The sequence below is a fragment of the Oikopleura dioica genome, chromosome XSR (genome assembly GCF_907165135.1).
Source record: "Oikopleura dioica chromosome XSR, OKI2018_I68_1.0, whole genome shotgun sequence".
NCBI lineage: Eukaryota > Metazoa > Chordata > Appendicularia > Copelata > Oikopleuridae > Oikopleura > Oikopleura dioica.
Genome location: NC_137294.1, coordinates 1,983,310 through 1,996,333, shown reverse-complemented (window position 1 = coordinate 1,996,333; position 13,024 = coordinate 1,983,310). Strand labels below are relative to the sequence as shown.

At 41.3% G+C, this 13,024-nt stretch overlaps 1 protein-coding gene across 1 annotated transcript; it reads left to right on the top strand.

Moving 5' to 3' along the window:
- Window positions 1-145: 145 nt before the first annotated feature.
- LOC145707642 (uncharacterized) lies at window positions 146-2,827 on the top strand. The gene is made up of 5 exons (XM_081785200.1): window positions 146-554; window positions 601-1,421; window positions 1,463-2,229; window positions 2,272-2,575; window positions 2,620-2,827. The coding sequence occupies exons 1-3, from the start codon at window positions 330-332 to the stop codon at window positions 1,917-1,919; spliced, it is 1,503 nt and encodes a 500-aa protein (XP_081641326.1). The 5' UTR covers window positions 146-329; the 3' UTR covers window positions 1,920-2,229; window positions 2,272-2,575; window positions 2,620-2,827.
- Window positions 2,828-13,024: the final 10,197 nt, after the last annotated feature.

Below are 13,024 nucleotides of genomic sequence, written 5' to 3'. Positions count from 1 at the left end.
TTTTCACTTTATAAATTTTAAAAATTCCAAGAATCATAATCATCCCGTCACGAGGAGTTAGAATCACTGCAGCCCGAGGCAAAGTTCCATCCTTTCTTTCATGAAGATGGTTGTAAATTGTATCAGAACATTTTACGATAATAATGAAGCTTTTTCCGTTCCTTACATTTTCGGTCATCTCGGCGTGCTCAGACAACTTTATAAATTGCAATTCCCTTGCTCATGAGTGTTCAAACAAATACATAAGAGATTCTTGCAAAGTGACGTGCAACGCGTGCAATGAAAAGCCACAACTCACGCAGTATCAGAAGAGGCAGATAGAAAAGCCGATGCGGCAAGCAAAGCGTAAATACGCGCGCAAAGTGGCAGCAAAATACGGAGTTAATTTCATGGCCGCAACGATGTGCGCTGATGTCTTTAGTACCTGCCCAACATATCAATTTCTTTGCTCGAATCCAGGAAGTACGTACGCCCAGAATTGTAAAAAGACATGTGGTCTGTGTGGAAATAAGTCTAGTAACCAAAATAAATCGAAGTCTAAGAAGAAAACAAAGGTAAAATCTCGTTAATTTATAAATATCTCAAATACCATCTTTTCAGACAACAAGAAAGCCAAAAACAACTAAGCCTCGGAGAACAACAAAAAGAACTACCAGGAAACCTAAAACTACGAAGTCTTCATGGGCTACGGCAGCACCTATCGCATTTACGCAGCGATATCCATTTACGATGGGTTCTCCATCCCTGCCACAGTATCAATTCACCCAACCGCAGTACCACAATCCCTGGCAATATCCTCAAAAACCTTATCAATTCCAACCGGCCTATCCGACGCCAGCGTATTATACACCTTATGCCCATCTCACCCAGGCTCCAACAGTGGCTAGTACATACAGCCAATACAACCATCAATATCCAAATCGAACTCCAGCTTATCAACAACAACTTGTACAGCCAACTCAGAATTCATCCTCTTGTTCTGATCGAGCCACAAACTGTAGCACTACGAAGCAATACTGTCACAGTTCTCCGGGCTCTGCACTGACTGAACAGATTCGAAAATACTGTCAGAAAACGTGTGGCCTTTGCCGCGTGTCTGTCACAATGCCACCTACTCCGAAGCCAACAACGAAGAGGACAACGAAGAGAACGACAGCGCGTACAAAAAGACCAAGGCCTGAAAAGACAACTCGAAAAACGCCTACAAAGCGAACCACAACAACCAGGAAAACAACGACTAGAAGAACAACAACTAGACCAACTCCAAAGATTAATCTTACTATGAATGTGGATAAATACATTTCATTTATTCCAACCACTAAAAATACGATCACCTCTACAGTTGCAGCGACGCCCTCAATGGAGTTCGAGGGGCGCAAATGCATTGATATTTGGAGCAATTGTGATCGTTTAGTCCCATCGTAAGTGAATTTAAATTTTTAGAAAATAACAACGTATTTAGATGTAACCAATCTTACATAAAGAATAACTGTTTTAAAACCTGTTCGGCAGAATGCAAACCGATGACTATTTCAACCAAAAGAACTACGACAAGAACAACAACAACAACAACAACGTCAACAACAACAGAAGTCGTAACAAGAACAGAATCATTTGAAACATCGACGACTGATGGCTGGACAATGACGACGGCGTCTACAACCACTTTTGTTTCGGAAATTCGTGATGGAGAATGCGGCGATATCTTGCCAACTTGCGTTGAGAACAAAGAAAACTGCTTCCTTGAGCATAACGAGTTGTTTCTCGAAGTTTGTCGAAAAACCTGCGGCGTTTGTGGAGTAAAAGATACATTCCTGGTCATGGCTGAGCACGAGCTCGGCAATATGGTTGTATTCAAGCAAGGGATGAAAATTTTCAGCAAAGAATTCTTTGTAGATTGTTTAAATTCATCCTCTTGATCAGTATCAAATCGGCGTTGGGGACTTTGAACACATCGATCTTGTGAACGAAATAGATCTCGATCATATAAGTCGATCTTGCTCAGTTCTCTGGGAAGACAAGCCTCTTTTTCTTGGCGCAGGAGTCAACAACGATGAGATCTTCTCGTTAGGTCGTGATTCCTGCGGCTTCAGAAGTGTGCAAAAGCTAGATAGCCAGTTTTTAAGCGGGCTTTGTTATTCAAACAAGGAAGAGGTCTCTTTTTGCTCTCCTCAAATGAGAGGCAGTCTGAAAAGCTGTTGGAGTTTTTCAGACATAAATCAGATAGAGGTCATCTCATTTATCGCAGCCAGTCTTTAACAATAAATTCAGGCGCTTCCCGATCATTTGCACTACCATTTGCGAGGTGGAATAAACAACTATCAAGGAAAACTGACCCTGATCGCTGGAAACGAAAAACCAAAAGTCGAGGCTTACCAATCTGGTCGCTGGAACGAGCTTCCTTCGATACCGTTTAGCGAAGGTACTATTTACGATTTCTCAACAGTGGTCGTTCAAGGAAGACTGCTCACGCTCGGAGGAAACAGAGGAGCGGGAAGTACTTCAAGAGTGTGGATTTTCAACGGAAACAGCTGGATCTCCGGTCCACAGCTTAAAACTTCTAGAATATCTCCAGGTTGGAAAATAGGTTTGCTGGCTTTTGGGCCAACTATGTTTTAGCGGTCATGGAACAAGATGGAAAAATCATCGTCCTCGGTGGATGCACAAAGAATGACTCTTGTCGTACAGAAACACTGAAACCGCGACCAGGAAAGAACGTTTTCGACAAAGAACAACTATCACGTGACTTGGATGGATTCGGAAGATTTGGAGAACATGTCTTTTTTGTTGATAACCGCTATTGTTCCTGAATGACGATAGCAATTCTAATGTGAATGTTGAAAATAATTATTTATATTTCTTTTATTTTTGTAAAGTAAAGAGTTTTTTGGCTCGTTTGAATACACTTTTGGCTCGTTTTTTCGTCCAGTAGCTGGTGAAAGGGAGCCAGTCGAATTGGTGCTCGATTTTTCGGACGCGGGTGTTCTCGTCGCAGATGATAGTGATGATGATGTTGATGACAAGGAAGAGCATCGAAAAGTTGAGAAACAGGTAGATAAGCTTCGCCAACATCTGCAAATCTCCTGGCAGCGTTTCTATCTCTTCTCGCATATCTGAACACATTAAAGTGATTTGAATAATGCAGCAGCGTTACCAGAAGGACGTAGATAGCCCTGCCAAATGATTAAAAGAAAAGTATGAGAGAAGCCATTGTACATTACCGAATAGCTTTGGAAAATAAGATAAACGATCGATGCAAGGCCGAGCTAAAATGATAAACAAAAAACAACTTATTGTAAAATCTACCTGTACTGGCAGCAAAAGTCCTAGAAACGGAGACAGTGATTTTCTCAAGCTCTTGATCACGTACTTGTACGATCGGACAATATTCAGCGTCGAGAATATATGTATCAAGTAGAGTATATGCAGAAAGAGAGATACAGAAACAAGGGAGAAGAAGTGATACTGAACTAGAAACAGCTTTCCGAAGTTGGGCGTGCCTTTTGGATTCATGGTGAAGGTAGCCATTGTTTGGCGGAGCAACTCAGTTCGGTAAATGAAAATTACGACGATAGAGAGGTCCATGCACATTATTCCAAAGTGAAAGAAGGAGTAGAAACTCAGTTTCTTCAGCGTGAACAGTTTGAGGCAGTAGATGATTTGCGCGGCCAGAAAGAAACCGAAGATCGTAAGGCTGACTGCGATTGTGTTGTCGCTGAGGTCAACATTCCTCAACTGTTGGATGGTGAGGGAGCTGACTACTCCGCCGCCGTCGACTAGTTCAAAAATGATGCGCAGTTGAATGAAAGCATTTGAATGCGCTTGGAGAAACGACTGTTCAAATATGACTACACTGCTTTTCAAGTCTATCCACTTGTTCTTACGGAGTTCGCCAAGAATAAATTTGCCACTTGTCACTGACGTCCCTAGAATCGTTGAGAACTCACAACCTTCGATTTCAATTGGTGACTGAAGCGTCAAATCAGAAGGAATCACACTTTCTGTATGAGAGACCCAGGGTGAGTGAAGTGGCGACTCTTTCATTTTCTGCAACACACCCGTATCATTGGATTCCTTTTCCTTCCATCCGATTTCATAAATTCCACAAGTATTTCTGTGCTGCTTTAGAATAGCCGGGCCCAGTCGAAAATTCACCAGGTCGGCGGCAAACTTGCGATTATCTTCAGAAAGCTTTTCTCCATTCGGCGACAGATGATTCGGGTGAATGAAAGATATTGTTTCTTTGGACAAATACGTCCAAATGTCTTTCATACTCAAAACATCTTCAAGTCCAGCTTCAAGAGCTTGTCGAATATTCGAATCAATAAAAAATTTTGATTGCCCAGTAGGGACAATCGAGTTCGTGATGCCCAAAAGACTGCCCGAGATTAGGCCCAGCTTGAGAAACTTGAAAAGAGTTTTCAGAATATCCCGACGCTGTTTTGATCGTTTCACTGTTTTCTTCATTTCTAGCGCTGTAGTTGTCGATTTGAAGATGGTTGATGAGCATGGGTTCGTGTGATACTCTGCCGTTAGTTTCGGAAAAATAACAATGATCGGATAATTCACCGCTCGCTTTGCAACGGCCAAAGCGTAACTCTTCAATAAGGGAATAAATATAACATCAGCGACAACAGAGACAAAGACCGATGTTGCAAGTAGATCGCGGTCGAAGACAGACAAGTTTTGATATCCCACGGCGCAGTGAATCGCCAGCCACGAAATTACTAGCACCAGAAAGATCGAAATCAAATTTCGGACATAGAATGTTTTGAGTATAACTGCAGAGCGCGAGAGACAACTGAGACTTGCTGGTGGGACTTTCTCTAAAATAGATTTCAACATTGTCGTGATCGTCGTTGAAAACATCACTGCAATCAAGGATGACAAAAACAGATGAGGACTCAAATAGAATGGCCCAAAAATGATTACTCGACTATTGATAAAGACAAATCCTGGACGGACATTAAGATAGTAAAGAAAATTGACGAACACCACAATGCCAACGGATATTCCACCAACAAGACGTCTCATTGTCTGAGAAAAGTGTGAGTAGCGTTTCAGTAAAGATGGAGTCGTCCAGAAATTTTCAAAGAGAAAGTGATCCAGGAGTAGATCATGAAATGGAGACGGTGAAGGTTGAGATCCAGGATATGATGTTTTCAAAGAGTTCTTTGATGCCATAATTGCGCCATCAAAATGAAAATCATGTTTTACAGAAGAGTATTTTTCCAGTTTGAATATTTTGGGCAGATCGAAGATGTCTCGGTTGATTCTTCGTATCTCCACTTTTGAAGGATAGAATGCAAAGTCCCCTCCAGTTGTTACATCCGCATCAAGCTCTAGGAACTTTGTTTCTAACCCTGGCTGTAATTGAACAAGGAAACAAAAAACGCCTCCGTTATAAATTCTTCCACTCAGAGTTACAGTTTCCCAAACTTCAGTGCCTATCCAATCAGTCGAGCAAAGTGACAACGTTACTTCTGATGGCGCGGACTTGACAGAGAACCGCGTTTCTATTGTCAGAATATACCAGCGTTTCTTTGGCGCGATAGAAATTGAACGAACTGGTCGCAAACGTAATTGATTGAAAATCAGTCTGTCGGTGAAACGCGCTTGGGAAAGCATCGCCGCCCAAATGAAAAACAGCACGAGGGGAACCATAGAAACAGTCCATGTTGTCACAATCGTAATCGTTTCTATATTATTTTAAGGATTTCTGAAATCTATACAACTTAACCTGATAAATAATTCATTCTAACAGAAAGCCCATTAGTCTTCGTTGTCATCATGACTTTGTCAGTTAAATTCTTGCAGAGACAAAAAACATCTGTATCCGTAGAAGCAGGACTGATTTGACAGCTATCAGATTTCCAAGATGAGCCTTTTTCTATCAAACAAGTCGACGAAAACGCCAAAATATCCATAGAAAGATGCACGGGTGCGTTGACATTGTCGATTCTCAGAAACAGAGAGCAATGATCATTTATAAAACACAAGTCGAGCAGATCTCCTCTCAGGCGTATTCCGAACGGATTTCCTTCGCATTTGCTTCTTTTGCAATCGATTGAAGTGATGTTTGAGATGCCTTTCCAATCTGGCAAAATCACTTGTTCAATAAAATCACCGGTATGTGGCTCTGGCGCCTTCCAAAAACTCAGGTACACTCGAAAACTATCAAGCGACTCGGGCTGCATGAAGACAAAAAACTCTTCCTTTTCTTTCAGTTCAAATCGAATAACTTCCCCCGAATTTTTCGCAATTCTTTTCGTAAATCTTCTCGCGTTACTTTTCTTTTTAACGTGAAAAAGCACTTCTGATGGAGAACTTTCGATAAAGAAAACGTTCGGATCAAGGGAAAGATCGCCCAAAGAATGGATAAACGGGTTGACATTCATTTGAGAGGCTCTAAGGCTTCCGCTGAGAGTTCTTGTTTTTGCTGACTGGAGGATTTCTAAATTCGGCAATGTTAAATTGCCGACTTGTCCCTCTGCTAGGGCAAAGAAATCATTAGACTCTCCAAAAATATTTCCAAACTCGAAAAATTCTGCCATTTTGCTCATCGCCTCGGTCATTGTTGAAGACTTCCGCATTGTCATGTCGAATGCGTGAGCCATAATAAGCTCCAAAAACGGGTCTTCTTCCGGCATCTTTGGATTCACCATCGATTTGATCGTCTTTTCCAGCGAAATTGCTGTTTCCGACAGTGCTTGCGAAACTTTTTCAGAAAAGTTAGCCATGTTGTTCATCGTATAGTCAATTGAGCTGACGACATTCTTCATAGACTCGTCTACCATCTGCGCCATCAATTGCTTCGTCATTTTGGCGGAATCCTTCATCTCTACTTCGCTCTTCACTTTGGTACATTTGCCGCTGCCTGCCACTTCTGTGCCTACTGGACACACGCACTCGTAACTGCCGACTGTGTTCCTGCAGTCGTACTCGCAGACATCATAATCGCACTCATCAATGTCCGCGCACTCTCCATTGGCTGCTTTTGTGAATCCTTTTTGACAGTCACACGAATAGCTTCCAAGATTGTTACTACAAATTGAGTTCTGAGAACAAGTGAAAGTAGAAACTCTACACTCGTCAATGTCTGTGCATTCTCCTTCTTGGAAAGCAAAGCCAGTAGAGCAGGAACACGTAAAACTTCCAGGAGTATTAACGCAATCAGAATTTTCCCCAAAGCAGAAAGTCTCGCATTCATTTATGTCAGTACAATTGTGGCCGGCATCACATTCGATTCCTCTGCAGCTGATACCTTCATATCCAGCTTTGCATTCACATTCGTAGCTACCTTCAAGATTGATGCAATACGCATGCTCACTGCAAGGTCCATCGGAATCCAGTGTGGCAGAGCGTCTTTTAGCTTGTACAAAAAAAGAGTTTCCTCTCCATTCTTGGGAATCGCATTCGTTGATATCTTCACAGACTGCTTCAGAATTTCTTTGAGAATAACCATCATCACAAACACACTCATAGCCACCGTCTAAATTTCAGATTTTTCTTGGAGAGTAAGGAAGATAATAAAGATGATACACAATTATATAAAATTCATATAGTGTAAAAGAAAAAAACCTAACCTGTATTTTCACATTGACCTGCATCGCCACAAGGGTTTGCTAGGCATTCGTTTATGTCACAAACAGATATTTGCATTTCGTATTTATCTGGCGACTTGTTGAACTCAAGTTTGTCGATCATTGTCAGGGTCAAAGGGAAGCACACCTGTTCGCCTGTTGCTAAATTTTTCATTACAAAGCGATTCGTCAGCGAAGTATTGGCACTGCAGTCAAAACTGTGGGACTCGTCGATTTTCCAAGCTGTTGAAATATATGGTTCATACTTTGATGATATGACATCGGCAGGGCCATAACAAGTCTTGTAAGCATGAGTTAGTGTATTTTCGAGCAAGTGTTTCAAACTCTGTCCAAAAGGTTCTAGTCCGCCTGCATTACTGTGGCCTGTTTTCTTAAATCTTGGACACGCTTGAACACTTGAGTGATTCCAGTCCTCAGCAATAATGAAGTAACAGATAGTAGTACTAGTCGATGTTAGTTCAAATACAATGTAAAAGGCATCGCATCTAGAATCAGCGTTACAATATTCAAAACACATTGAAATATCGGTATAATATCGAATATTCAGGACATCAAAATCATCTGTGATATAGTGAAACGATGGAAGGTGTTCACTAAATTTACAATCTACTCCGTTGTCCTCGATCGTTTCGAAGCGATAATTATCCATTTCTTCAAATTCATAGGAAAACCAATCGGTCCAACTCTCAATAATAGTCGTGTCGCCGTGTAATTTATCTTCAAACTCTTCTGACGTTATTTTTGTGTATACTCTGCATTCGTAAAATTTCTCCAGATTCTGAGCTTCTATAATTTCTCGATGAATGACGTAAAAATCCGAAGGAGACATGGCTTTTACAAAAGATTTACAGGCATCAATATCGTTGCTAAGTGAGGGTACTTTTTGTCATATTGTAAGTTTTCTTACGAAATAATCTACCTATTCCTGAAAAATAGTTCAAATGATAAAGCAGTAGTGGAAGGAGCATAAAAAAGCTTATGCGAAGGTATTGAAAATTTTGCCCGAGGAGTAAAATTGACCTCTTTAGGGACTTCAACTAAATAAGCGGCTTTTCTTCTTCTATCGTCGTACTGAAGAAATTGTTGAGTTTTAGATAGATCACTTCCAGTCCCGTGGAAAGCCCATTTTAAATGGACTCGAAAACATATTCCAGTATCCTTGTTGAAATCGAACGTCAAACAGAGACCTGGTGCCTTGATGCAGTTGTGGAAGCATTTGTGGCTGGTTGTCTCTGTGCTGTTTATAAGTTCGTATCGGCTGTCGTCATATTTTAGTGAATCGAATACTAAATCGGTATTTCCGTCCTTCCGCCAGCCATAAATAAAGTTTTCTTTCGCAAAGCCGATCTCAGGCTGTTCAAGATCGAAATTAATTTCCTTTTTCGTTTGAAGACTCGACGCATTTTTCACCGTGAACAAGAATGGTTGACCTCCATTTCCGAAAGTATACGTGGAAAACGAACTCATGAAAGTACTGTAGAGTCCATTGTCGAGTGTCTTGATGAATGCCTGATCCCTTATTGCGACACTGAAATCCGGCAAATCTTCGAAATGGAGAAGAACATGATAATCGGGTCCATGACTTGCGTTGGCAAGAAATAATGATGAATCGCGAAGAGGAAGTACAATTATGTCACGGTCGTGGGAGTCAATCGTGAGTTCTTGCGTGCTGAGATCTGAAACTTCATGAAACTCCGACCGAAATGGGTCATTTTCGTAAATTTGAAGCCATGAATCCGCCTGAGATAAAAAAATGATAAACATAAAAGGTGAAAGATTACCTCTTCATAAAAGTCTATCCGAAGACGAAGTCGAACTCTTGGCCATCTGGCCTTGTAGTTGCGTTCCTCCAAATTCATGTTAACCTCAATTAATAGTTAATGATTTCTTCTGAATAAAAAAAGTTACCCCGAGCATAAGAGTGACATTGTCAAGAGGATTAAAACAAGCTCTGGGCATTGCCGAAGCTTTAAATTTGGAGACACAAGGCGTAAATGGCGCGATGCCTGGGATAGCACCAAAGTTCGCCATTTCGGACGTTTGGGTTCGTGGAAGGAAAAGCCAAGCTTCGACAGAGCTTCCATATCTGTTGCCTTCCCAAGAAAGCGAATCAAATTTCATGCTAGTGTTGTAATAAAACGGGTCGTCACAACTTCCAAAATCCATGCCATGAATAAGGACTTTGTTTCTGTTAAAATTCGGAGAGAAGTAATCTTCCGTCGAGGATCCTTCGATAGAGCTCGCTGATGTCGATTCGCATTGAACACCGGGAATTTCCGTCTGATTGACAGGTTTGATAGCGAAGACGCGGTGGCTTGAGAACTCGCAGACTTTCTCAGCTTTATATCTTGCTTCTTACTGACAATTTTGATTGTTGTGAAAGTAAAGCTGTTCCTAATGCGTTTTCATTTTCTTGGTAATCTTCAAATTTGAAATCACCGGGTACAGGAAGGAGTCCAGAAGTAACATTGAATAATTTATACGATGAAGGTCCTTTTATTTGATTTTTTAGAATATTCAAACGAGAAAGTCGTTAAAACTATTTGTTCAAACCAAGCCTGTCCTAGCCGCATCTCTATCTGTGTCAGTACTCAGCCATCGTAGGTCGTCATTTGCTCGAACGAGAAAGTCAGTTATGTTCCTTGATTTGCCCCAAATCGTCAAATGGTGAAACATTCTGTTGTCGATTATGTGTGGAACTGAGCCCTGATGACTAGTGCATTGATCTTCGATCCAGGATGTGGTTCTTGAAACCAACGGCTGTGAAACAAGCAGATAATGCCAGTAAACTCCAAGAAAGTCATTAAACTTGTGACCATCATCCGCGAGTTGACAGATAACAGCGTTGACCATTACTGAACCATTGATGGGAAACGCAACCATCTCTTTGTCGACTCCGCCAACTTCGACAGCTAAACATCGTAAGCACGAAATAATTAAGAAAGGAGCTTGCCTACAAATTGATACGTTGAGTTCTTGTACAATAAAAACCGCTGGTCTGGGACACCCCTAGTCCACCCACGTGTCCCAAACTAGAAGTATTTTCACTTTTGCTCTCGCGCGCCACTTTCGCCTTCCGGGTAAAGCGGTCAGTTTAAAAACACCCCCGTGGCCGCGTGCCTTTGATCGTTAATTCGCCCGACTGTCCCAAACCAGAAGGATTTTCAGGTGTCCCAAACCAGCGGTTTTTACTGTACGCTTGATTTCGCCAATTTATGAATTTTTTCGTCTTTAATTTTTCGAGAGATTCTCTAACAAGAATCGTCTTATTAATAAATCTTGATTGGTTTGGATCTTTTATCCAGGATTCCAGAGAGTTCCATTTTAGTTTCACATCCACCCCTTTCTCGAGTTTCGAATTGATTTCAACGGAGGAAATCAACGAAGAGAGCTAGCAAAACTCGACCTGGTAAGTTTCCTTGCACTGTCGGGGATTCGCATACTGCTTCAAGAACACTCTGAGTCCCTTGAATAGAATTTCCGTTATCATGTGTTCTCTCGAAGTAATGGACACTTTGCGGATCCGAATTTTCGGCACAAGAAAAAACGAAAAAGAAAGAAAAAAAATTGAACATTTTGTGAAAACTGTGAAATTACGAAAAAAGTAAAAAAAAGATGTGACGCTTCACGAAAGACATGAATAAATTATCTTCTTTTATCGTCAGCGAAGTTCGTTGGACTAAACTGTTGAATGGTTTAAAATTCAACGAAAATTTACTCGTGAATCAAGGAAGAGCGATTTCGGATTGAAAGTAATTTTGGATGGGCGCCAGTAGAAAGTACCTGAGAGTTTCTTTTCTGAGCAGCGAGTTCTGCTGATTGAGATCAAAACGCGCGGCGGGGCGGAACCGAGATCAGACAAGAAGCCACTTTCAAACATGGCGCCGATGGCCCATAAAGTAATAGGGACATGGCAGCGCTAACAGGGTCAAGGACTACGGGAGCCTAAATGAAGGCGACTTCTGACAAACTCGGCATAAACATAGCTGACGCTCAAAGTACAAAAATGACAGGCTCTTATCGACTCAGCGAATTAAAAAGTTAAAAGCTTGGAATCGAAGCCTTCCAGTTTTAAATATTCTGACCAAGTCTTGCAGTATTTTTGATTGTTTTATTTGTCAGGGCTGAAATTGCGATAGCACTCGAAATTGAAAGCGCTGGGCATTAATAATTTCGCTAAGAGCGTTTTGTCCATACTTTGGCTTTTTTCCAGCCTTCTTCTGAACCTGCTTCGTTTTTTTTTCTGAAATCGTCGGCGATAGGAGCCGAGATCTATCGGCAGTTGGCGGGGAGCCAGCGCGAGTCGCATTGTCAGTATGTTGGGGATAATAGGGGACCATAAACTGGATTACCCTCAGAAGATCATCCCTTTGTGCGCGCCGTCGGTATATTTCACTTCTTGGCTACTGTATGTTACTGTAGTAGGGCAGGTGTTGCGCGTGCCTGTTGTAAATCATCGTTTACGATGAAATTGGCCTGCTTGGGCGACTTATACTCGCATCGAGCAACCATCAGTTGTTATTCTTGAGCACTCAAGCGAGAACTAATCTATCAGAACTTTGCCAAAGATTCAAAGATATAGAATTTCGACTCGGAAAGTAGATCGCTTCATTTTAAAAGAAATAAAATCCTCTTCGTTTCTGCAGAGAGAGGGTTTATCAGAAGTCCATCTCATTAACTCTCCTAATTAGCAGCATAAAAGTAAGTATTCTAGATGGAACAAGCAATAAAATCAAACTCGTAAAGTTGATTGCAATAACGGTAATTGGTGTTAAAGCCGTACGTCACGAGGAAGTTAGAGTCAGAGAGAAAATAACCAGCGAGGAATCATGCTAATCGTCCTAATAAAACACACAAAGGCGCCAATTTCCGATGGTTATTTTTTGGTAAAGCCTCTCTTCAGAGTAATTTCCCCGGAGCCGGAAGTGCGCCCAATAACAAACATGTGTAATAGAGCCAGCGAATTCCTCAAACTCGCAAATCGAGTTTTAGATTTCGCACACTACCAATATCCAGTTTTTATTCTACTCGTGAAAATCATGACCACCTTTTCTTCAATAATTATCACTATAATAATAATAGGACGGAAGCGATAATCTTCAAAGCCTTCAGTTTTAAGATCAAATTAACGAAGTGTAATTACAGTATTGTACTAATTACAGTCAGAAGGTATCTATACTTTGGCTAATGCAATTAATTTGAAGTAGAGTTGAATAAAGACGGTCTTTCCATTTCTTTCTTATGCAACATTTGAATCAACATGTTTGATATGCTTAGGGTAGCGCTAGAAGTGCGTGGTGTTGCGCTCTACTAATGCGCCGCCCTATATTTTTTGCGCTTTCTTGGCGGCGCCGGAGAGCTACGAGCGCGCACTGCGCCGCGCTTCTCGAAATTTGCTCCACGAAAAAAAAAATCTCCGA

What these genes read in the sequence shown, in the direction of transcription:
- LOC145707642 (XM_081785200.1), top strand. Translation starts at nt 330, where the DNA reads ATGCGGCAAGCAAAGCGTAAATACGCGCGCAAAGTGGCAGCAAAATAC. An exon ending in AGTCTAAGAAGAAAACAAAG is followed by an intron (nt 555 to 600) that starts GTAAAATCTCGT and finishes CCATCTTTTCAG; the next exon opens with ACAACAAGAAAGCCAAAAAC. An exon ending in TGTGATCGTTTAGTCCCATC is followed by an intron (nt 1,422 to 1,462) that starts GTAAGTGAATTT and finishes CAACGTATTTAG; the next exon opens with ATGTAACCAATCTTACATAA.